Below are 26193 nucleotides of genomic sequence, written 5' to 3'. Positions count from 1 at the left end.
TTAATCCAGTCCCGATAATGAGTCACTTTGGTATAAACTCCTGGCTTGTTTTCTTTTCCACAGTCTATTCCCCAGCTTACTATTCCAACAAGGTAACCAGGCATTTCTATCATGTGCAATAACCAGAGGACCTCCAGAATCACCCTGAAAAAGAAGAAGAAAACAATATGGTCAATGTGATAAATAAAGGGATGTCAGAAATGGGTTAATTAGCATCTGAATGTCTAATAAACTAACACTTTGGATTGAAATATGTAAAATCATTCTATTTTACTTACCATTAGTGTCAATATGATAATTGAGCTTATTACTTACTCCCTGTTAATGCCTTCAGGTAGAAGGTTATGTGATAAAGCTAAGATTTCAGTTTTATCCTTGTAAAATTTTTAATTTTGCTGTCTAAAATTTTTAGTGTTAGTTTAGACAGAGCAAAACTAAATTCTATGACACTAGGCATGAGACTAGGAAGGCTTAACTAAGACACAGGACTATGTTCTATGTCTTACATAAATGATAAACTCAAGACTCAACAAACAAGTCATCTCGTCCATAAGCCTCTCCCAGATTCATGCCTAGTGTCTCTTCCATCATTGTTTCTGTTAGCTAGAGGGAGTCTCTGGCTGTAAATTTGAATCTCATCTTTTTCCACTCACATTAATTGAAAGGAAAGTGTCCTGGATATCATATCACTATGTCTCAGTAGGTTTGAGAGGAGCAACATATGCAAAGGGCACTCAATGCAAATGTGCGCTATTTACTGCTGAAAGTATTCTGCTCCCAAACTAAGGTGGAATCCCTAGCCCTAGTGGACTGGTCTAAAGTCATGAGGACTTCCCTCTTATCTTTAAACCTTGGTTTAGACAAATTATTTTAAATTGATCTTTTAACAATGTACCTATTCATTCAAAACAACACTATGTGGAAGTCCATTATAGAGTTTTTAAACAAGAGAAAAAATCCTGTTTGAAGAAGACATGGGCTTCCAGAGTCTTGTGCCTTTACCTCCCTTCCCTTCCATTTTCTTGACATACTTCTTGATCTCCTACAGTGTCGGTGGACAGAGCGTGAAAACCTTGGTCTACCAAAAGAACTCCTCCTTAGCTCCTTTTCCTTAGGCCCACATCCTAATTTAGGTCCTTGGTATTTTACTATGCTAGCAGCAAAAGGAAGCAAGGATATATGAACCAGTGGAAAGAGAGATCTGCTTTTACGTAGATTTATTTGTGTTTCTCTTTTAAACCGTGTGATCTAGTTATATCCTGGACCACCCACATTGCTTCTCCTTCCCCTCATGAAGGGAAGTGAGTGGAGGCAGACCATGTATTCTAGAACATGTAGCCAAACCCTTGCCTTTCATTTGTTTGTTTTAATTATTTGTGTGCTATATTATTAGATTGTAAATTCATTGTGGATTCATTGTGATTTTAACAAATGCTTATGTTTCCTTCAGTAACTGCTACAGTATCTTGCAGTTGACAAAAAGTGGAATGAATAAGTGAATGTTTATTACCATCACAAGACAGACAGCCAATGGCAGCTCAACAGCGGCACCTTTGCATGTAAGAAAAGAGCACATATATATCAAATTCTCAAAGCCATTCTTAATTCTTCAAAAAATCACTAAACTGTTCCCAGTTTCAAATCCTACAAGTTAAAACTTTTATTATTTTATTTGCTTATTTTTAGTCCTTTACATAGCCAGAATTTAAAACTTTTATTCTCCTAAAATGTTTAGTGCTTATATTATTTATTTAATTAGTTTCTAAATGTGATCTGTGAGGTAACACTTTACTATGAACAAGTGTAGATAAATATGTACTTTTTTGTTTTGTTGCTAATAGCATAATTATGTCTGGAAGTATGTTGTTTAAAGTCAGTGGTTTAGGTACCTGTGGGACGCCGCTTCACTGGCCATAGATGTAGCTGCAGGTCCCATCTTGCAGTGCCTTGCAATTAGTAGGGATTAGATACCTAACTGTTGTTATGATTGTGGCTTGAAGCAATGATTGTATGGCTTCCTGACTTGGTTTCTACTATCCGCTTCCAGTACGTTTCTCTAATGAGAGTCCTAATTTGTAGCTGGTGACCATGTTTTAGGGATAGTTCTCCTCAACAGGGTGTTAAATGAGAATTAGGTCTTATGATTATTCCACTCCCTCATTTTACACTCTCCTCCACAGGTTAATTTCATGCAGTCATGTGAAATGATATTGTTCTACAGTCAGTAAGGCCATTCCTACTAAACAGTCATTTTTGTGGATTTGAATCTATTCTTACCTTCCAGGCATCTAGTTTTCCTGACAAGAATCCAGCACATATCATTCCTGATGATACAGCACCACCATACACATGAACTTGATTACGTATATCATTACTTATGATCTCTACCTCAACTTCTCGCAGCATATTGGGAAAGGGACCTGAAAGAAAAAAAAAAATAGATGAAGAACTTCTACATTGCTGCCATGATAGTTAATTGTGTCTTACAAAGAACGGACCAGTGATAAAACCTAAGTCTTGAAGTTGTAACATTCTGGACTGAATGACAGTGCTCAGAATCAAGTTACATTTATTGGGTGGCTTCTATTTACTAGGTACCATATTTGGTTTGTTTACTTCTGCTACCTTATTTAATCCTTGCAGCAGCCACCAAAGAAAGATATAAATATTCTCTTTTTCAGTTGAGGAAACCAAAGCTTACCTGGTTAGGAGTCTTGTCATGATCACACAGTTAAGGAATAATGTTAGAAGCTTTTTAACTTGATGTGATCTTTGTAAAACCAGAGTATTTCTTACCACCTGGGAGAATATGCTACAGCTTGCCTTAACCTTACTCAGAAATCTTCATTACTTTACAAAGGACACAGCTATTTTGGGAACCATGAATCCTGAGGAAAAGCAACATAGAACACCACCGTACTACCAGATTTAACTTTAATACAGATGCAATGCTATTGCTTCATAGGAAAAACCATGCTTACTCTGATAATAGCTTAACTTGCTATCCAAAACAAATACCAGAGTAAGTAACATATAAAGATAGCTTATATTTTATTAATTAACCACACACTTATTGATTGCATGTAACATTGTTTTAACTACTATATTCTTCTCATTTGTTTAAAATAGGAGTAACTTCTATTTTAAAGACTGTACTAATCTTTCATATAAAGACGGATGCTTTGTTTACAACAGGGTCAAAGACAATTGAGAGGATGAGAGAGGGCAGTAGTATTGATTTGAGAAATGAATTAGCTTAATTATGTGCTTAAGGGCCTTGAATTTAGAAGGAGCAGATATAAGTTTGAACACTATTTGCACAATTTACAAGCTATATGTGACTTTGGGAAAGTCACTAAGCATCATTTAACTCACCTGTGAAAAGAGGACAATAATGCCTTGCTCAGACGTTTGTAAGTTAAAAACAATGAATATAATCAGTTATGACAGTACCTTGCCTCATATTCAGTTCTTAATAAATGGACGCTATTAGAGTAAATTGTAGAGATTAGGGTATATACTTAAGATCCTCAGGGTCTTAAAGCTGCACTTTAATGTTTATGTTGGATGGAGAGAAAGTTAGAGCTTTTATAAGGAGAGATCTAGGTTTCTAGGGATTTGGCCATTCGCTGTCAAGAAAACTAATTGTTTTAAAATGAGTAAATTCACTCACCTAAGATTGCCAGTCTTGCTGAGAAACTAAGTCCAGATTCTCTACAGTCATTAAAGATTTTGTAGGGTCTTGTGAATTTTTCCATCTCAGTCATCATCTTTAAAAGGGTCATTGTATGGCCATTTTCTCTTTTATCTCTAATTCTGCTTGAAATGTTCCCAGTGAGGCAGTCTGCTCACCAACTGCTCTTTATATAGATTTTATGCAATCTATTTATTTGTGTAAATGCCTTAGCAATATTCAATACTATCTATTTTGTTGTGTATAATGTCATTAAAATTTTTAAGATATTCTCAAGTTTTAATCAATTGTATTCTATTTGTAATTTCTGTGTGCAAATTTTCATTTTAGCTAATTGGTCTAAAATGCTTAGTCTCAATTTTCAAATGCTTACAATCTTTTAATCTCAGCTTAAAAAAATAAATTCAAGTGTTGACAATATAACAAAATACTTTACATTACCAATTATTTAAAGAAGAAACTGCCCAGAGCATAGAATGTTTCTGTTTTGCAAGCTGTCTGGTAACAAGATTTCTTTTCTTTTTTAAAAAAATTATTTTAGATTCAGGGGTAAACTAGTGTCTCAGGGTTTGTTGTATAGGTTATTTCATCACCCAAATATTAAGGTTAGTACCCAATAGTTGATTTTTTATGCTCCTCTCCCTCCTCCCATCCTCCACCCTCAATTAAGCCCCAGTGTCTGTTGTTCCCTTCTTTGTGGTAACAAGATTTCTAATTAGATATGATTGACTAAATCTTGGGAGGTAGGAGAAGAGAACCTGACTAGGTCCTTGTCTCCATTTCAAAGTGCAGGAAAATAAAAAAACACAATCAAATATCTATTAATTTAGTTTGATGCCTTACAAATCCATAATAATATTGTGAAATGTATTCAACTTATGAGAGTAGACAGCTCATTGCACAGTATTCTGCACACTATTGGGCTTTGAATGATTCATGATGAAGTACCAAATCACTCCCAAACTCTGGGAGTAGGAGATGTTAAGTTTAGTTAGATTATAGAAGTAAGCGTAATGGTGATACTCAAGTAGTAGATGTTTTCCTTTTCTACTTTTATCAGGAAGTGGCTTTAAGTCTTAAAGGATTTAATTCCGCTTTATACTCATCACCATTTCCTACAGAACAATCCAGATCCCTCAGAGATGAGGAAAATTTGATTATATAATCTGAGATTATAACGATAGTGTATCAACCTAGACTCAACATCAGAATTTATAGTGTATATTGGAGGGAAGCCGACTTCTATAAAAATTAACTGATTAGACTCATATGACTTCATAATAAGAGCTTGAAACAAAAATTAGAAATTTGAGGGCAGATTAAACTCTCATATGTAAGAAGTCAACCAATAGACATAAAAATGGGGAAGTCATACCAGGATCTAAACATCTATGTTTGTAGTTTGTTGTCAAATTTATAAAGTTTCAGGTTGAAGAACAGCTCCATAGATACATGGATCAGAGGGACCCCATTTAATATTTCGGGCCAAGTAAAGAATAGTCATTCAGTTTATTCATTTAAGGCTGTTTCTGTTTAGTTGCATGACGCATTGCAAAAGCTTATCATTACTAGTGCTTGCAAATTATATACTTTATGAATCAAGCAGCCATAGCAGAAACTACACATATGAAAGACAGCATTTGAAAGACAAAAAATGATGTAAAAATATGCTTTAATAAATTTGGAAAACAAAGCTCTAGCCAGTTTCCAAAATAGTCCATATAAAGACAATAAACATAGGTACTGTGTAATAGTAATGGTGCTAAAGTTTTTGAAATTCACCACGTCTGTTTCTTATTTGTTTGTTTTTTCCATATTTATAATGGGACATCTGATTTCATCTCTTATTTATTTTGATTTTGTATTTTATTTCATATCTCTGTTCAAATGAAGGATAGGTTTATATTTTTTGCTTTGTTGTTTTACTGAGATACTCACCATCTAATTTAAGTGCTCCCCATCCAGTGACAAACACTTTACTCTTAGGCAAGGCTTCAAAAGTAGCTTCTGGAAGACAGACTCTGTGCACCTCATTGGAAAATATGATGGGGGTGGAGAGCTTCACTACAGCGATATCATCCTCGTGTTTATGGGTGGCATAGTTCTCATGAATAATAATTGACTCCACCTTTCTTCTCATTAGTGAGGGACTCAGGGTTATTCCAAAACTAGCCGTCCACAGTTTGGGATTTTTCTCACTGATCACAGAGTAAAAGGAGTACAGTTGGTTCATTTCTAATTTAAATTTGCCCAGGACTCTGGATGGGCAGGGGACATAAATGTGAGAGAAGGGCACATTTTTTAAGGTAATAGCTGATTGGGACCATCCCACCTTGTTATCTGAGGCTTCTCTCCTAAGACTGCTTTGCTTTTATCTACTTGATAACAAACCCCCATTCCAAGGTAGCTTAAATTACTCTCCTTGAGGGAAGCTTGTATTTTTATATTATTCTACATTATTCTATATTATTGACATTTTTGATTATAAAAATACAAATTAATTTAAGAAAACATAAATAATTATAAAGTAGACATACATACACATAGATTCACATATACACTCACATCAAGGCACGATCATATAAATGTGTGTATAGTTATAAAGAGAAAGAAAGAAAGGTAAAATTGGAGTGATATTTTATATATTTATATTGTTTCCTCATGCTTTTTATTTAGCATCTTATCCAGAATATTCTCCCATTTTATATAAATTTTACTAGAGTTACTGTATCTCTTTATTTCCAAGTGTTCTATATGTTAAATTATCAAAAAACACAAAGAATAAAAGCACAGAACCAAAGATATTCATGTGGGATCATCAGATATAACCTGTAGTTTAGGATACTACTAACAAAGCTTTTTTTTTTTTTTTTTTAATCTAAAATATCTCTCAGGAGAACTGGTGAGCGTGTATAATTTTTGACAGTGCTGGCTTGTTCCTAGTTAAAATTGAGATTGTTGGAGAGTATATTTTCAGTTGGAACTGAAGATATTCTCTATTATTTTTTCTACTATTCTTCAGTTAACTGTCATTTATTCCTAGGCCTGCTGGACAATCGTAAGTGGCACTGGGAGGCCTAAGATGTGTTCTTTTTTGGGTTTTTGTTTGTTTTTTGAGACGGAGTCTCACTCTGTCATTCAGGCTGAAGTGCAATGGTGTGATCTCAGCTCACTGCAACCTCTGCCTCCTGGGTTCAAGAGATTCTCCTACCTCAGCCTCATGAGTTGCTGGGACTACGGGCACATGTCACCATGTCCGGCTAATTTTTGTATTTTTAGTAGAGACAGGTGTCACCATGTTGGCCAGGCTGGAGCCTAAGATGTTAATAAAGGAAATGTAAAAGAAGAGAACTATAGGATGTGAAGAGATGAAAAAGATGAAGCCAGTGATCCCATGGGTATAGACTGGGAACTCACAAGTCAAAACCGTGAGCCGCAGTCAGGAGCCACTCTTCACTGATCAAAGATGCGCCACACAAATGGATCCCCTCCACCTGCAGGCTAGCTTGCCAGGGCCAATCACCTTTTCTTGCAATCCGACCATCAGCAATTCTTTCCACGGATGGAAACTCCTTCCCTAAACCACAACCTGTGAGAAGGGAATAAGATGGCTAATTCCAGAGTTATAAACATGTGTAGGTATATTTGGCACATAGTTAAGGGTAGAAATATCTACAAATGTGTCTTACCTTAAAACAATTATTGAAATTAATGCTAAATAAAGTAATGGTAATACACATTGATAAAATGTGATTATTCACACTTTAAATAAGTATTAACATTTAAAAAATTAACACTTTCTCTGGTGAATTTAAAACAACATTTGGCTTTTCACATTTTTCTGGGTCATGCTCTTATGTGCAGCAGTTTACCCTAATAATATTTTTTGAGTGCCAAGTGTACACTATTTATTGCAGAAAATAACATATGTAGTCTTTTAAAATACATGCCTAATATTACAACCAAAATACTACTATAGCATAAACGTCAAAGTTTCTATATTAAAGTTTTTGGGTGTCATTTAACCCTAAGCAAAATTTACTACTTTAGCAAAGGAGGCCAAATAAAAATAAATAATGAAATACAATGAAATAAAAGAAATTGTTAAAGAAGACATTAGCGAAACTTTCTGTGAGGAACAGCAAAAATTTTCAAGGAATACATATAGATATTCTCAATTATGACTAGTAATTTTTCCCTTGAGGAGAATCAAATCACATATCCATCTAGAGATACTGTATACTTTTGAGAAAGAGTAAACATGGAAAAAGAGAAATGCTAAATGTGTTGAATTTTGTTCTTCGATTTATAAACATCTCAGTGACGTTCTTGAACTTACAGCTGTTCAGAATGTGTTCTGCTTGTGCTGCATTCATATCTGAAAAAAAAAAACACAGGAGATGCTCAGTGATGAAATTATTATAACTTAAAATACTATTCCTACATGATATGACTTTTTCTGGTTGAGAGGAACTGCATCAGTCAGGAAATTTTTAATTCAAAGGCAATAGAATAAAATCCTGCATAAAGGAGAAGCCTAGATGTAAACTGAATTCTTCTGACTGTATGTGGACTCCAGGAAAATCCTGGTTTATGGTTTCCTTCTGTCGCCTTTAATGCATCTTAGAAGTCTGGCAATCTACACTTGGTCCACGGATGCTCCCTGTGGAGTCAAAATTCACCAATGTGCTAAGAAAACCTCAAAATATGCTATCTTGTTAGCCATTTTTTTCAAAATGTGAAATAAAGAAAACCATAATCAGTGACTGTCCCCCCAAATTATTTGAATTGTTCTGTATCCTAGTTAGTATAATGAGCAATCTAGCCCCACATTTTATTAACATGAAAGCCAATGTGGAGTTTTGGTGAGCCTGAAAACTGATGAGTCTTCAATTTAGGTCAGACTCTAAAGCAGTACATTAAGTTCATCTGCAGGAAAGTATGCTTAAGAAGTTTATTAGAGTAAATCCATTAGAACTAAATTTTGCCACTAATGGCTTCCCTGGCTTCTAGAATAAACAAGACTTTCTACCTGGACCTACGTGATATGGTCCATACTTATGTCTTTGACGGCAAGTTGCCCTGCTATTGCTCTTAGTCATTACTCAATGGCCACCTTGGCCTTCCTGTTTCTTAACTGTGCAAAGGTATTCCTGCCTGCAATCTTTGGTCTAGCTGCTCCTTTTGCCAGGAATGCTTATTTCCCTTGGCCTTTTTATGGTTGGTTTCCCCTTGTCACTCAGATCTCAGCTTTAAAATCCTCTTCTCTTTTGAGAAGTGTCTGTTCATATTCTTCACCCACCTTTTGATGGGGTTGTTTGTTTTTCTCTTGTAAATTTGTTTAAGTTCTTTGTAGATTATGGATATTAGCCCTTTGTTAGATGGATAGATTGCAAAAATTTTCTCCCATTCTCTAGGTTGCCCTCTGCTGATAGTTTCTTTTGCTGTGCAGAAGCTCTTTAGTTTAATTAGATCTCATTTGTCTATTTTGGCTTTTGTTGCCATTGCTTTTGGTGTTTTAGTCATGAAGTCTTTGTTGACATTTATGCAGCCAACAAACATGAAAAAAAAAGCTCATCATCACTGGTCATTAGAGAAATGCAAATCAAAACCACAATGAGATACCATCTCACACCAGTTAGAATGGCGATCATTAAAAAGTCAGGAAACAACAGATGCTGGAGAGGATGTGGAGAAATAGGAACACTTTTATACTGTTGGTGGGAGTGTAAATTAGTTCAACCATTGTGGAAGACAGTGTGGCGGTGATTTCTCAAGGATCTAGAACTATAAATACCTTTGACCCAGCAATCCCATTACTGGGTATATACCCAAAGGATTATAAATCATGCTACTATAAAGACACATGCACACGTATGTTTGTTGCAGCACTATTCACAATAGCAAAGACTTGGAACCAACTCAAATGCCCATCAATGATAGACTAGATAAAGAAAATGTGGCAGATATGCACCATGGTATACTATGCAGCCATAAAAAAGGATGAGTTCATGTCCTTTGCAGGGACATGGATGAAGCTGGAAACCATCATTCTCAGCAGACTAACACAAGAACAGAAAACCAAACACTGCATGTTCTCACTCATAAGTGGGAGTTGAACAATGAGAACACATGGATACAGGGAAGGGAGCATCACACATGAGGGCCTGTCAGAGGGTGGGAAGCTAGGGGAGGGAGAGCATTAGGAGAAATACCTAATGTAGATGATGGGTTGATGGGTGGAGCAAACCACCATGGCATGTGTATACCTATGTAACAAACCTGCCCGTTCTGCACATGTACCCCAGAACTTAAAGTATAAAAGAAAATCCTCTCCTCAGAGAGAACTTCCATTACAACAAAAATTTAGAGTATCTTTTTACTCTCTCTGTTCTCTGCATGGAGTTTCAAATTATCTGATATTACCTTGTTTATTTTTTAATCTAGTTATTATTTTTCTTACCCCAATTAGAATATTAGTTCTATGATGCAGAGACCTTAATTTTTGGCACAAATAGGCTCTCCATAAATACTTGCTGAGTGAAAAAATAAATGGTAATCGTAACTAATAATTTACTAAGCCTCATATATTAGGTTCTGGGACAAACATTTATTTGCTTATTATATCCTGACAATAATATTATGAGGGAAGTTTATTAATAACATGATTTATTTTTATTTTTATTTTTTTAGAGACAAAGTCTCAATCTGTTGCCCAGGGTGGAGTGCAGCGGTACAATCATAACTCACTGCAGCCTCAAACTCCTGGCTGCAAGCAATTCTCCTGCCTTGGCCTTCCAAAGTTGTGGGATTATAGGAGTGAGCTGCCATGCCCAGCCAGGACATAACTTAATAATTCTTGAGGCCAAAGCTTGTCCTGCATACGTTTCACTGTAACATCAATTATAGTTTAGCACCATTCTCTGTAGGTTATGGAGCAGTGGCAGACGGGTAGAATTACAGTTAGCTCACAGCTAAGTTTAGCTTAATACTAATCTCATCTCCATTTATGTAGAAACTATTGATGAACTTCCATGGTGGTGCTATATATCACAGGTGAGCATTATGTAATATATGTGTTCCATCTGCAGGATAAAAGAGGTTGAATACCTCCAGTTCTATAACAAGATTGTGTAGGCTCACTTTTCCCTGCTCTTCTCCTTTAAATACAACTAAATAAACTAAAAGTTATTCATCAGATAACAATAAAAGAACTCTGAAAGCTGGAAGGAAGAAGACAGAATGGCTAGAAACTTCAGAATTTGAGGAAGGACAAGTGGTGTGTTTTCCTGGATTTCCTTTTTATTTCACATATACGGTGGACTGGGGACTAGAAAGACCCGCAGTTTGTAATCATCAACAGGAATAGACAAAATGATCCCAATACAAGTCTGTTCTCTCTATCCAAAGTACTGGGAAAGGGAAAGCACAACAGACAGCTAATGGGAAACGCAAACCTTCTGCTTCGCAGCCAAGGTCTGGCAGTCCATTCTGCCAGCAGCAGTGACAGCAGACAACCTTTGACCATCCCAATCCACACTTCAAAACCAGGGACTACCTGGCAGACTGACACACCCACAAAGACAGTGGCAGCAGAGACCTGCATCTACTCAGTAACATAAGGAGGCTCAGGCCCAGTGCACCCCTCCACAAAGGGTGGCCCACTGATTCAAGGCAGCCCAGGGTAGCATGTTCTACTCCCACAAAAGGCAAGGGAAACAGTAATTAAGAGGAAGTGCAGAATAGTATTGCAAGGATATGAAAACTAAATTGTCATTGAAACAACAAAAGTAAGTAAGAATCTGTACTCTAAACCTAAACAGGTTGCCTATCTGTTAAAGTAGAAGAACTAAATAGAATCAGAAGTCTTCCAATGTAACTAAAATGTTCAGAATACAAAGAAAAATTTCTCCCATCCCCCAAAACAGGAAAACTATAATCTAAATGAAAAAAGACACTCAACCAATGCCAGTCTTGAGACGAATAAGATGTTGGACGTCTCTGATGTGTATTTTAAAGGCCTGCCATAAAAGTGATTTAGAAGTAAAGTATAAATTATCTTGAAACAAAACAAAATTAGAAAATCTCAGCAAAGAAATAGAAATTATAAAAAAGGACCAAATGAAAGATTGCAGGACTAAATGATACAATAAGCAAAATAACAACAATAATAATAATGAAGCAATCTGATGGATAGTGCTAATAGGAGAGTAGAAAAGATGGAGAATGAAGTTAGTAAACTTGAATATAAGTCAATAGAATTTACTCAGTCTGAAGACAGTATAAATGGATTGAAAAAAATGAACGAAGCCTCTGGGATCAGTGGGACAGTAACAAAAGATCTAACATTGGTATCATCAGATTTTCAGAAGGAGAGGAAAAGAAGAGTGAGGCTGAAAAATATTCAAAAAATTAGTTATTGAAAACTCCCCAAATTTGGCCAAAGGTAGAGACCAACAGAATCAAGAAGATGAGTAAATCCCAAAGAGTATGAACTGCAAGAATCCATACCAAGACCCATTATAATTAAACTACTAAAAATGAAAGAAAAAAATCTTAAAAGCATACAGAGAAAAATGATGCATTACCTGGAGCAGAACACCAATTCAATAACAGTGGTTCTCATCTGAAACCACGAAGGCCAAATGAAAGTGGCACAGCATTTTTCAAGTTCTGAAAAAAAAAGAACTATCAACCCTGAATCCTATACCCTATGAAACTATCCTTGAGATATATAGAAGAAATAAGTATATTCTCAGATGAAGAGAAACAAAAAGAATTTGTTTCTAACAAAAAATAATGACTAAACAACAGTATCCAAACAGAAAGCAAATGATTACAGGAGGCTAGAATGTGCAGAAAGAAAAGAAAGATGCAGAATGGGTAAAAATAAAAGTAGACAAAACAGACTATCTTTCACTTAATGAGTTTCTTAAAGAAATATATTTTATGATTGAAGAAAAAAATATGACACCAACTGAAGTTGTGCTGAATGTATGTTGAAGAAATATTTAAGATAAGTATACTTTAAAAGTGGGTAGGTTAAAAAGACCCAAACTGAAGTAAAGTTTCTACATTTCATTTGAAGCGGTAAAATGTCCACACCACCAGGCTGTGATTAGTTATGTATATATATGATAATACTCACAATAGCCTCTAAGATGACTACACAAATTGATAAATTTTAAAAAGCTAAAAATAAATCAAAATAAAATTATAAAAAAGTATTCAAGTTACTCACAAAAGGATAAGAAAAAAGCAACAGAGAAATAAGACACATCAAACAGAAAACAAATTATAAAATGAAAGCCTTAAACCCTAATATATCAATAATTAGTATGTAAATGGTTTAAGCACAACAATTAAAAGACAAGGGTTGGCAGAATGGATTTTAAAAACATAACTCAACAATGTGCTTTATAAGAAACTCGGTGCTCACTTCGGCAGCACATATACTAAAATTGGAACAATACAGAGAAGATTATCCTGGCCCCTACACAAGGATGACACAAAAATTTATGAAGCATCCCATAATATTCCACTACAAGCACAATGAAGTACACAGTCCAATGACACTAGGAAGCAGCACACAAACAAGTCTGCAAAATAAGCAGCTAGCATCATGATGACAGGATCAAATCCATATATAACAATATTAACCTTAAATATAAATAGGCTAAATACCCCAGTTAAAAGACACAGAATGGCCAGCTGAATAAAGAGTCAAGAGCCACCAGTATGCATCTTCAATGGACCCATCTCATGTGCAAAGACAGACAGGCTCAAAACAAAGGGATGAAGGAAAATTTACCAAGCAAGTGGAAAACAGAAAACAGCAGGGGTTGCAATCCTAGTTTCTGACACAACGGATTTTAAACAAACAAAGATAAAAACAGACAAAGAAGGGCATCACATAAAGGTAAAGGGTTCAATTCAAGAAGAAGAGCTAACTCTCCTAAATACATATGCACCCAATCAGGAGCAGATTCATAAAGCAAATTCTTAGAGGCCTACAAAGAGACTTATATTCACACACAATAATAGTGAAAAGACTTTATTACCTCACTGACAATGTTAGACAGGTCATTGAGACAGAAAAATTAACAAAGATATTCAGGACCTGAACTCAGCTCTGGATCAAGCAGACCTCATATATATCTACAGAAATCTCCAGCCAAAACAACAGAATATACATTCTTCACATCGCCACATGGCACTTACTCTAAAATTGATCACATAGTTGGAAGAACTGAAATTATAACAAGCAGTCTCACAGACCACAGTGCAATAAAATTAGAACTCAAGATTAAGAAACTCACTCAAAACCACACAACTACATGGAAATTGAACAACCTGCTCCTGAATGACTCCTGGGTAAATAATGAAATTAAGGCAGAAATCAATAACTTCTTTGAAATTAATGAGAACAAAAAGACAATTTACCAGAGTCTCTGGCATTCAGCTAAAGTAGTGTTAAGAGGGAAACTTATAACACTAAATGCCCACATCAAAAAACTAGAACGATCTCAAATCAACAACCTAACATTACAACTAAAAGAATTAGAGAATCAAGAGCAAATAAACCCCAAAGCTAGCAGATGACAAGAAATAACTAAGATCAGAGTACAACTGAAGGAGATAGAGACACGAAAAACCCTTTAAATAATCAACAAATCCAGGAGCTGTTTGCTTTTAATTAATAAAATAGATAGATGGCCAGCTAGACTAATAAAGAAGAAAAGAGAGAAGACTCAAATAGACACAATCAGAAATGATAAGGGGGATATCACCACTGACCCCACAGAAATATAAACAACCATCAGAGAGTACTGTAAACATGTCTATGCACATACACTAGAAAATCTAGAAGAAATGGATAAATTCCTGGACACATACACCCAACCAAGACTGAAACAAAAAGAAATTGAATCCCTGAACAGACCAGTAATGGGTTCTGAAGTTAAGGCAGTAATAAATAGCCTATTAACCAAAAAAAGCCCAGGAGCAGACAGATTCAAAACTGAATTCTGCCAGAGGTACAAAGAAGACCTTCAAACAATACTACAAGGCTATAGTAACCAAAGCAACATGGTACCGGTACAAAAACAGTCACATAGTCCAATGGAACCAAATAGATATCTCAGAAATAAGACTACACATCTACAACCGTCTGATCTTGGAAAAACCTGACAAAAACAAGCAATTGGGAAAGGATTCCCTATTCAATAAATGAATTGAGAGAACTTGTTGGGAGAACTGGCTAGTCATATGCAGAAAGTTGAAACTGGACCCCTTCTTTACATCGTATACAAAAATTAACCCTTGGGAGGCCGAGGCAGGCAGGTCATGAGGTCAAGAGATCGAGACCATCCTGGCCAACATGGTGAAACCCCGTCTCTACTAAAAATACAAAAATTAGCTGGGCATGTTGGCGCATGCCTGTAGTCCCAGCTACTCAAGAGGCTGAGGCAGGAGAATCACTTGAACCGGGAGGTGGAGGTTGCAATGAGCCGAGATCGCACCACTTCACTCTAGCCTGGTGATAGAGCAAGATTCCATCTCAAAAATAAAATAAAATAAAATAAAATAAAATAAGATAACACAAGATGGATTAAAGACTTAAATGTAAAACCCACAACTATAAAAACCCTAGAAGAAAATTTAGGCAATACCATTCAAGACATAGAAATGGGCAAATATTTCATGACTAAAATGGCAAAAGTGATTGCAACAAAAGCAAAAATTGACAAATGGGATTTAATTAAACTAAAGAGCTTCTGCACAGCAAAAGAAACTATCATCAGGGTGAGCAGAAACCTACAGAATGAGAGAAAATTTTTACAGCGTATCCATCTGACAAATGTCTAATATCCTTAGTCTACAAGGAACTTAAACAAATGTACAAGAAAAAACAATTTCAATAAAAAGTGGGCAAACAACATGAACAGACACTTCTCAAAAGAAGACATACATGTAGCCAAGAAACATACGAATAAGAGCTCAACATCACTGATCATTAGAGAAAAGCAAATCAAAACTGCAATGAGACACCATCTCACACCAGTCAGAATGGCTACTATCAAAAAGTCACAAAACAACAGATGCTGGCAAGGATGTGGAGAAAAAGGAATGCTTTTACACTGGTGGTGGGAATGTAAATTAGTTCAACCATTGTGGAACACAGTGTGGTGATTCCTGAAAGATCTAGAGGCAGAAATACCATTTGACCCAGCAATCCCATTACTGGGTCAAAGGAATAGAAACTATTCTATTACAAGGATACACACATGCATATGCTCATTGCAACGCTATTCACAATAGCAAAGACACAGAATCAACCCAAATGCCCATCAATAATAGCCTGAATAAAGAAAATGTGGTGCATATACACCATGGAATACATGCAGCCATAAAAAGGAATGAAATAATGTCCTTTGCAGGGACATGGATGGAGTGGGAAGCCATTATCCTCAGCAAACTAACACAAGAACAGAAAACCAAACATCGCATATTCCCATTTATAAGTGAGAGCTGAATGATGAGAACACATAGACACATGAAGGGGAACAACACTGTGGCCTGTTGGAAGGTGGGTGGTGGGAGGAGGGAGAGCATCAGAAAGAACAGCTAATGGATGCTGGGCTTAATACCTAGGTGATAGGTTGATCTGTATAGTAAACCACCATAGCACATGTTTACCTATTAACAAAACTGCATATCCTGCACATGTACCCCTCAACTTAAAATAAAAGTTGAAGAAAAAAAGTTTTTTTAATGTTTTATTTTTTAATTGACAAAAAAGAAACTCATTTCAAACATAGCTACATAGATAAACTGAAAGTAAAAGAATGGAAAATATAAATCATAAAAACAATTTTAAAGAGGAGTAGTTGTATTGGTATCAGATCATGTAAATTTCAAAGCATGGAAAATTACTAGGGCCAAAGAGGCACATTATGTAATGATAAAGGATCAATCCATCAAGAACTAGAGTAGCCAAAACAATTTTGGTAGAGGAGAATAAAGTGGGATAAATCATTTTTACCAATGTTAAGGATTAATATACTGTTGCAGTAATCAAGAAAGTATGGTACCAATGAAAGGATAGACCTAAATCAGTGGAAAAGAATGGAGAACCCAAAAGTAGATTCATACAAATATGCCCGATATGCCTAATTAGTTTTTGACAAAGGAGCAAAAGTAACTTAATGGAAGATGAATAACTTTTTTATAAATGGTACTGGAACAATGGAACATAAATTAAAAAATTTTTTAAAAAAGCCTCTACCTAAATCTCACAGCATAGAAAAATTAGTTCAAAATGGGTTATAGACCTAAATGTAAAATATAATGTAATGTAAAACTATGAAACTTCCAGAAAAAATGTAAAATGTAGAAAAAGTATAAGTTTAAAATGTAAAACTATAAAACTTATAGAAAAGAGCCTAGATACCTGAGAAAGTCCATGAAATAATACGTGAAATTCATTTAGTTTTTCTTAGTGATTTTGAAAGCATTTTTACACCTTCCTACAGAGTAAGTTCAACATTTATTATCTCAATTTTGCAAAACAGGAACTGATGCACAAAGTTTCAGCAACTTTTGCAAGGCTGGACTACTGTCATTATTGCTAGAATACAGGTCTTCTGAGTCCTAGACTAGCGTTCTCTATACCATCATCTGTAGTCTCTCTGAATGCATTCCACGCATTTTTTCTTTATATTCTTTATATTTAAATGATGTTTCTTATCTTATAAAATTCAACTCTAGTTTTAAAATTTTGAAATATCCAACCTCTCACTTTTTCCCCCTATACAGTTCTAAAACTCCATGTGGAAAGAGAAATGATTTTAAAGCCTTCAGTTTTCTGTTGTATTATTACTTTTAGAAGTTCCCTCTTTTTTCCTGCCCACTTTCAAGAGATTGAGTTATTTTATAGAGTTAAAGATAAAACATCTCACAAATACCATGATCATGTCCTGTGTTGAGCTCAATGCTAACGTTGGGGATGTGCTTGTGACTACAGCATGCTTATTTCGTGTGTTCAAAAAGTTATATCTTTTGGAGAGAAACATGAAATAAAAAATATACAAATCAAAGCAACTCCCAAGCACCCTTGTGAAGTACATAAGTATAAGGAATTACCACTATAAGGAAGCCTTCGGTTGGGAATGAGGATCGTCTCAACAATAACTTGCTTAGACAAGCAACTGAGTATCTGGTGATGAGTGATGCATCACCAGTAGATGCCCACACAAACCAATAATGAGACCTAAATCACCCCCTCCCCCGCCCCCATCCAGCAACACTGTGAAAAGATCTAAGTCCCTCTAGCACTATAAAGTGGATGCCAGGGTAAGAGTGAGGGATGGATCCAGAAATAATGAGTTTGAGATTTTAACATTTGACTTAAAAGTAAAGTTACACTTGACAGATACCTATACCTCCTCAACAAAACATTTCCTTCAGGAAGTCTTGTCTCTGCTATCTATAGTCCAGTGCTTTGAATTCAGAGTCTATTCAGTCTTGTCTGCATAACTAATTGAAATGAATGTTGGGTATTACTCACAGATACTACTCATTCTTATCTTCAAGCTATTTTTTCTACTTTCTGACTTTGGTAAAATCTATAATATAATTTTCTTTCCTGTTAACATACTATAATGTATATGCTCTAGCCTCCCGGAATAGTTCTGGGAAAACGTACTGAGTGAAGATTTACCAATAATTTGTAATTTTCGATCAACCTTATAATCTCATTGCAAAAGTTAAACAAGTTCTGGTAAAACAAGACAACTTCAAAGCTAATTCCTGAGAGGCAGCTAGTAGTTTTAGAATTATAATTAACTTGATTTAATTTCATATCCTGAACATTTATCAATCAGTTCTTTGTGTCTGTGTTGCAAATAAGATGGTGTCTTTATGTCTGAGACAGATACTATCCGAGTCTGATGTCTTTCTTGTCATTCTGCCCACTCCATGTCCTGGGCCAGTCCTATCCTGTGTGCTGTAGAGAGGGTATGAGAGTGTATCCTACAATGCCAGGCCTCTTTCCTCCTTCCTCCCATATTTTGTTTGTGCCCTACATATTGTGGTTCGTGCGTCCATACCACTTTCACATTCTGGATTCAGACTGGAAAGAGTATTTCAAGAGAGTCAGACACTATAGATTACTCCTGTATATCAACAGCAGAGTGCTGGTTTTTATCCTATGTATGCTGCATTAATACAAACAATTCCACTGAGATCTTTTTTCAAAAGGAAGAAATGCTATTACACTTGGATTATCATACAATTCTTATTTTATAATTATTTCCATACTAGCCAAAAGAAGATAATCTTCCTTATCACAATCAAAAGATTTGTTCATTATCAAGTAAACAAGAGACTTAAAATGAAAAGTAGTTTTCTTTATGGTGAAATAAAGAAGCTCTCTCTGTAGATGAGAAGATTATTAAAATGAGTAACTATAATATGAAAGAAAAATAGTATCCCTTGCCTCTAAGATAAGGTAATGAAGTGTCTATCTTCAAGAAGCTTTCATTTGATTTCAACTTCTGATGCAAAATGTTATCAGCTTGCATTTTTTTTGCATTCTCATTGTTAGGAATAAACTGAAATTTAAGCAATACATTTGCTTTCAAATTATCATTACTTGGCCTGAAAAACAAAATAACCAGAATGTATGAGGCCACAGCCACAGTAATTATTATGTCATACTTTATTACTTAAATATTAGTTATATCTTCAAGAAAATACAACATAAATATTTTATACACTTTATTGTCATAGTTTTTCTCCCTTTGTCTCACACAGGTATTAATACCTAAATTATTCCCTGCTTGTAAAACTTGATCATATTTAGGGAGGGGAGAGTATCTGACAGTTCTAGAATTATTTTTTCTAAAAAAGAAATCAAAAGCACTTGTTACGTCCACCAACTTTGTGTGTGTATATATATATATTAAACTATATATGGTAATATATATTCCTGTGATTCAAAAATTCATAATAGCTGTTTATTATCTTCTAAAGTCAGTAAAATTGAGAGCAGTAGTTAATAATTGTAAGAATCTTCCATATGAAATGCAAAAGACTTTAAAAGGACAACCAATAGAATATATTTCATCACTACTCAAGAAACTCTCTCACTACAGGAACTCTATACAGGAGGAATAACAAATGTATTAATATTAAACTATTTTTGCTCTTGATATATCTAAGATCTTTAGACCTGTTTACAAAGCAAATAATTGAAGAATAACTATATAATACAAAGCTGCCTTTTATAGTCATACAAATTAATTAACGGTGATTACCTAAAGTTGACAACTTGACACTTGATGTAATGATGGTTTAAATTGGATCTCTGAAATATCTTATCTATCTGAGAAAAGAAAAAAATACAACAAATTAGAGCTTTGTTAAATATGAATTTCACACATTTCAATATATCACAAAAATGCTTACATAAAGCTTGCTGTGATACAAATAACATTTACTTCAATGTTTATTTACGGTTATCCCCCCAAACCTCATTTGAGCATAATCCCGCCATCATAAAGAGTATCTCTATAATTGGATGATGATACTTGAACAACTTGTCACATGGTCAAAGATGACTATCTAAAGAGTTGACTTAATGCAGTATTTCAACCTCTATTATAAAATATACATGGTGCAGGAGGCACAGAGATTTGAAAGTTTGATATATATGGACACATCACTCACTCATCACTCAGTATCATTCCAGCTCAGTTATCATCCTCATGGATGTGATTGAAAGATCAGCTTTTTAGGCTCTCAATAAACTTTTTTGGACAGATTTTGATGCTGTGGCAAATGGGAGAAAGGAAGAGAATATATATTATTGAACACCTCTCTAGAATCATCGTACTTACTAATAAAAATGCAGGAAAGGATTACTTAGAATAAGATAAGACTGTAAATGCCACTGGTGTCATTTTAGAGTTCCTACATAGGATAATTTATCTGTGGTATAAATACCTAGGTCAAATTATTTCTTAATAAAACCACAGCTTGTTACAAAATATGTGGTCTTATAAGCCTGTTTATAGACTCATCAAGCTGACTTGTCAGAAAAAAGACTGACTATATATTGAACCTTAAGTGAACCTGAGTCTGCGTAGTGAGTTTCACAAACCACAAGAGAAGAGCTGCTAAGCTGTGAAACTGGGTGTATGTCAAATAAGTGCTTTTCATTCATCTGACTTGATTTATGAAATTTTCTTTGGTGAAATGCCATGTAATATCATCTTGAATAGCCTGGTGAGCACAAGTTAATTAATAAATCAATAGTTACTCAAAACAAATGGCTATGTGTTTTTCTTCTAATTAACTATAAAGCGAAATTTGTTTTTGAAGAATATATTTTTATATACACATGCACATTTATATGACAAAACTAATACATATTTATTGTTAAAAAATTTTAAAGTAAGCAATATAGAAAATGTATTGGAAAGCATTAAAGTCATTTTTAAATCACTGTATAGAGAATTCGTTATTTACATTTTGGTATATATGCTTCCAGATTTTATATTTACATGTTTATATATACATAAAATATATTCTCTCTATATATACAAATATAGATGTTTATATAATATCTATATGTTTTCTGCCTGCCTCCTTCCATTCTCTTTCCAATTTAATAATTTTTTTCTAGGTAAATCGCAGCTTCATGAGTCATGTATCATCCATGGAAATTGAGCACATAAACGGTCCAGATTATTGAACTCCTCAAGAAAGTACAAAATGCATTTTAGGTACAGGTTTTCATCTTTTCTTTTAAGAATATGTTTGCTATAACTGTAATTCAGCTCTACAAGGATTGGCAAACTATAGCCTGTACACAAAATCAAACTTGCTACCTGTGTTTATGTTGCTTATGATCTAAGGATGGTCTTCATGCCTTTTTAATAGTTGAAAAAAAAGAATAAGAAGGGTATTTTTGATATCCAAAAATTTTACAAAATTCAAGTTTCAGTGCTCATAATAAATTTTTATTGAAACGTTGTCACACCTATTTGTTTATGTATTGTCTATGGCTGCTTTAACACTACAATAACAGCTGTGAGTAGTTGCACAGACACTGTGTGTCCTGCAAAGTTGAAAATATTTGCTATCTTGCATTTTATAAAAAAAGTTTGCATTTACCTCTGGTCTAAATTGCTGCATTGCCTTTCTTTATATGTTATCTCCATTTATGCATTAAGGACCAATATTAGTAAATTGATCATTTATTTACTAGTCATCTCCTTGATGAGTATTTATATGGGCCTACCATGTACAAACACTGTGAAAGGCACAAGAAATATAAGAAGAAATGGAGTTAGCTCCACCACAAATTAATTCACAAGTTAAAAGGGGGCATAGACATATAACGTTTTCATAATTTATGATCAGTGCTTTAGAAAAGGTATAGAAAAAGTTCTGTGAGAGCATTGGAAAGAGATGCTAACATTTATTAGGCTATTACCTTTCATGCTTTGTATTCACTACATCTAGCAATCCTTAAAATAACACTGGGAGTTGGGTGAAATTATCCCCATTTTGTAGTGTAAACTTTTAGGGGTCAAGCAACTTTTTGAAAGTTATTAGAATGACAAAGGATAAAAGTGGGATATCCTTTGTGGCATCTAGATGTCTATGACTTCGAAGTTTGGACTGTCTCTAATTCAATATCTTAATTCCTGTAACAAAATATTCTTTACACTGGCCTGCTTTTTTCCCCTCTCAATGAAAATTTCCTTAAGAAGTATTTTTGAAAAGGCATACCCACTCCACTCAGTAGCATTCTTCAAACCATTTCATCAGCTTCTGGTTTGGGTTGTGAAATGGCTGAAGAAATATGTCTGAACGTGGTAAGAGTGATCTGCCTTCTTTGATTAGTGAATGCTGGGCTCAGTAGTGGCTGTGAATACAACTGAAGTCTTCAGAGGAAGAGCTAGTCTGTGTGTTTCTGTGGTATATTTTCAAGAGCAGCCTAATAGGACATATATCAGGGTCATCCATACTTAATACATAGTATGTGGTAATGTTATTTGTGCCTGAATGATCGAGTTAAGATTTTAGATAACTGTAATCATTGGTTTTGTATTTGCCTTTTAATTTTTCTGTTGGGGCCAGGCACAGTGGCTCACACCTGTAATCCCAGAACTTTGGGAGCCCGAGGCGGGTGGATCACCTGAGGTCAGGAGTTCGAGACCAGCCTGGCCAATATGGTGAAACCCTGTCTCTACTAAAAATACAAAAATTAGCCGGGTGTGGTGGCAGGCACCTGTAATCCCAGCTACCCAGGAGGCTGAAGCAGGAGATTCGCTTGAACCCAGTAGGTGGAGGTTGCAGGGAGCCAAGATCACACCACTGCACTCCAGCCTGGGTGACACAGGCAAGACTCCCTCTCAAAAAAAAAAAAAAAAAAAAAAAAAAAATTCTGTTGGGCTTATGTTGTTCAGTCTCTGGTGCCATTATCGTTTGTCTAGTATATTTTTCTAGGTGTCCTGAGATGATGTTGGTGATAGGTTTTAGCTGTGTCCCCACCCAAGTCTCATCTTGAATTGTAGCTCCCACAATTCCCAGGTGTCATGGGAAGAACTCAGTGGGAGGTAGTTGAATCATAGGGGCAGGTGTTTCCTGTGCTGTTCTCATGATAGTGAATAAGTCTCAGTAGATCTGATGGTTTTATAAAAGGGAATTCCCCTACACAAGCTCTCTTTTGCCTGCAGCCATGTAAGACACCCCTTGATCTTCCACCATGATTGTGAGGTCTCCCCAGCCATGTGGAACTGTGAGTCAATTATCTTCTCTTTATAATCTTTAATAATCCTTAACAATCTTTCCTTTATAAATTACTCAGTCTCAGGTATGTCTTTATTAGCAGTGTGAGAACAGACTAACACAGTGGTTACAATTTCCAGAATTAGCAAATAAAAATACAGTTAAACTTGAATTTCAGATAAGCAATGAATGATTTTTTAGCAGAAGTAAGTTTCAAATACTGCATGAAGATATTTTCAGGATGATCTGAAATTACAGCTGAACTGGGCATTCTGTTTTTTTAAGGAAATTCTAATGTACGTGCAAAAAGCAGTGCTTTCAACTCACCGTTTACCTTAATTTTCATGAAGTATTGTCAGGATAGGAATGATGCCAGCCAAGATTTAGCTTACCTCGTTACTGACTTTTTGTTTCAGGTCGGTGCTAAGTTTTGAGTGTTCTACTGAAAAATCAGGATTATATTCAATACTGGGGATCTGGAAAGAGGTCTGGTAATAGTAAAACTTCTGGCCTGGAAGGGAAAGCAGACAGGGATAGTTTCTGTTTAGTAAATTTGAGTTGTATAATTATGAGTAGAGGGGTTGAAAACAAAAAATGATACAATTAGTGAACTCCCAAGAGTTAAAAATGCTATACCTGTAGTCTATATCTCCCTCTAACTCTTTTTTAGGATCACACATTTTCATAGTCACCATGGTTGTCAGTTATGTCATAACACAATTATCACCTGTTAGTGATAATTCATAAATTTAAGCTGTAAATTAAGTAATCGTAGAATGTACGATATTCTCGTAAGTTGACCTCAAATTTAGAATTTCTACTAAAATAACTTTTTACTCTTAGCATATTAACTAATATTATATAACAAAATTACATAGGATATATTTATTGCACTGTTCAAGAAATAATATTATACAAACCACATCAAAATTTAAACTCTAGACATAATTTTTATACATAAGAGATTATTTTCCCAACTTTATATAAATTTATTCAAATGGAAATTGCATTCTAAAATACTAGAAAATATTAAAGTTTTAAAATAAGTTAAGTGGGTCTTCAAATATTCAAAATAAAACAATGAATAGATACTTACCATATGCCAAAAAATAAACAAGGAGACCAATCAGTATCACCAGAATCAACACAACAGCTATGACAATAAGGGCAACCATCCATGGTTTCAGTGAACTCACTCTTCTACCCAGTGTCAATGGCCTTTTGAGAAAGAATTGTGTGTTAAAAATGAATAGGATTTTAAGACTAAATGTTCCTTTTTCTGTAGAATTTTTTTCTAGAATTCATATTTAGCTCATATTGAATTTGGTAACACTTAAATATATTTTCCATGAAATTTTTTTAAATGCTATAAAAATATGATTGACATTTAACATTATATTTTCCTTTTTTAAAGTCAGCAGTATTTTACCATTCACTATCTTTTCATATACTTCCTGGTCCATTATACCATATGCTCTAATTTTTTTATTTGTAAATGAACTAATAATATATATTTGATTCATGTGTTTCAAATCACAGTGAACCTAAGAAAACAAGAGTATTTGGGTCACTCTTCTCATTCTAACATTAAGACGCAGAGATTCAGAGATTACCAAAACCTCAAAGTTGGATATTAGGGAAGCCAGAAACAGGACTTGGGCTGTTTGGGCTCCTTTTACACCTCTATACTTAAAAAACCTACTACACCGTTTACAGTTCATGCAACTCATAGTGCATATGAAGAGCATCTATAATAAGGCTGATTGAAAAAAATATGAGAATTATAAGGAAAAAATAATTATCCAAACAAGAAGAGATCATTAATATGATGAACAAGCAAATCAATAGTGGTAGCTCAGGACTTTAGACCCAGGAACTCTGTGTTGTGATAAATATCTATTTCATAGGGTCATAAGACGTCAAACCTGTGATTTCAATAGGTGATATTGTTTACCATAAAGCCAAATTTATTTGAATAAATTACAAAAAAATCAATTTTAAGAAAATATCAAGGCAATAATAGTGCCAGTATGCAAATACGGCAAAAGCATAAAAGTGGTATGCAAATGACTGACATTTGGGAATCCCTTGTGTAAGCAGGAAAACGTGGCAAAGCTCTCTCCTCATCCCAGTGCCGGAGCCCACAGTCTAAAGACAAAATCTGAACAGTTACAGAGTTGAGGCAGGCTAAGATAACACCAACATGGGTTGTTTAAAGAGATTTAATCCATAAGGAGACTGGACAAGAATATGGTTCTGAGAAGGGTGCTTGTCCTGTCTGTTAAAATTACACATGGTTCTTGTCCTGTCTGTTAAAATTACACATGGAAAGGAAAATGAGGGAATTACCTTTCCTGAGACTGGTACCTGATGGTAGTAAAGTGGATAGCAGGCCTCAGGTTATAACTGAAGATATCAGTTGACTTTCCTCTTCTGGCATCACTGAACTGAAAGGAGTTCCCCTGATATTCTTGGGTCTGGGCAAAGGAGTACATAGACGCAATTTCTCCATCCCAGACTCATCAACCTGAGCTCTGTTAAGTATTCAAGTAGCACTAATTCTGAGTTCAGCTGGTATTCTAGAAGGATCTTGTTACTCTGTCCTGTTACTCTTAGGTGGGTAGCAAAAGAAAAGCATTGCAATCTGGAAATATCTGAAGTGTCTCTAGAATCACTGAGTTGGAGCTGGAGCACAG

At 35.0% G+C, this 26193-nt stretch overlaps 1 protein-coding gene and 1 non-coding gene across 2 annotated transcripts; one reads left to right on the top strand and one right to left on the bottom strand.

Annotated features, from left to right (window-relative positions):
• On the bottom strand, positions 1 to 24672 carry LOC129035642 (transmembrane protease serine 11G-like). Its single transcript, XM_054486227.1, has 9 exons — positions 24594 to 24672; positions 23890 to 24008; positions 20014 to 20081; positions 19194 to 19354; positions 8034 to 8072; positions 7112 to 7283; positions 5633 to 5892; positions 2278 to 2420; positions 1 to 144 (listed from the first exon to the last, which is right to left on the bottom strand). The coding sequence occupies exons 1-9, from the start codon at positions 24670 to 24672 to the stop codon at positions 1 to 3; spliced, it is 1185 nt and encodes a 394-aa protein (XP_054342202.1).
• Positions 13126 to 13232, top strand: LOC129035877 (U6 spliceosomal RNA). The gene has a single exon (XR_008502371.1). It is a non-coding gene; the product is annotated as a U6 spliceosomal RNA (small nuclear RNA).
• Positions 24673 to 26193: the final 1521 nt, after the last annotated feature.

Source organism: Pongo pygmaeus, chromosome 3 (genome assembly GCF_028885625.2).
Source record: "Pongo pygmaeus isolate AG05252 chromosome 3, NHGRI_mPonPyg2-v2.0_pri, whole genome shotgun sequence".
In the NCBI taxonomy this organism is placed as follows: Eukaryota; Metazoa; Chordata; class Mammalia; order Primates; family Hominidae; genus Pongo; species Pongo pygmaeus.
The sequence above is the reverse complement of the archived record's forward strand: the minus strand, read 5'-3'. Positions and strand labels throughout refer to the sequence as shown.

What these genes read in the sequence shown, in the direction of transcription:
- LOC129035642 (XM_054486227.1), bottom strand. Translation starts at nt 24,672, where the DNA reads ATGGTTGCCCTTATTGTCATAGCTGTTGTGTTGATTCTGGTGATACTG. An exon ending in TGTTTATTTTTTGGCATATG is followed by an intron (nt 24,009 to 24,593) that starts GTAAGTATCTAT and finishes TTTCCCTTCCAG; the next exon opens with GCCAGAAGTTTTACTATTAC. An exon ending in GAAAACTAGATGCCTGGAAG is followed by an intron (nt 145 to 2,277) that starts GTAAGAATAGAT and finishes CTTCTTTTTCAG; the next exon opens with GGTGATTCTGGAGGTCCTCT.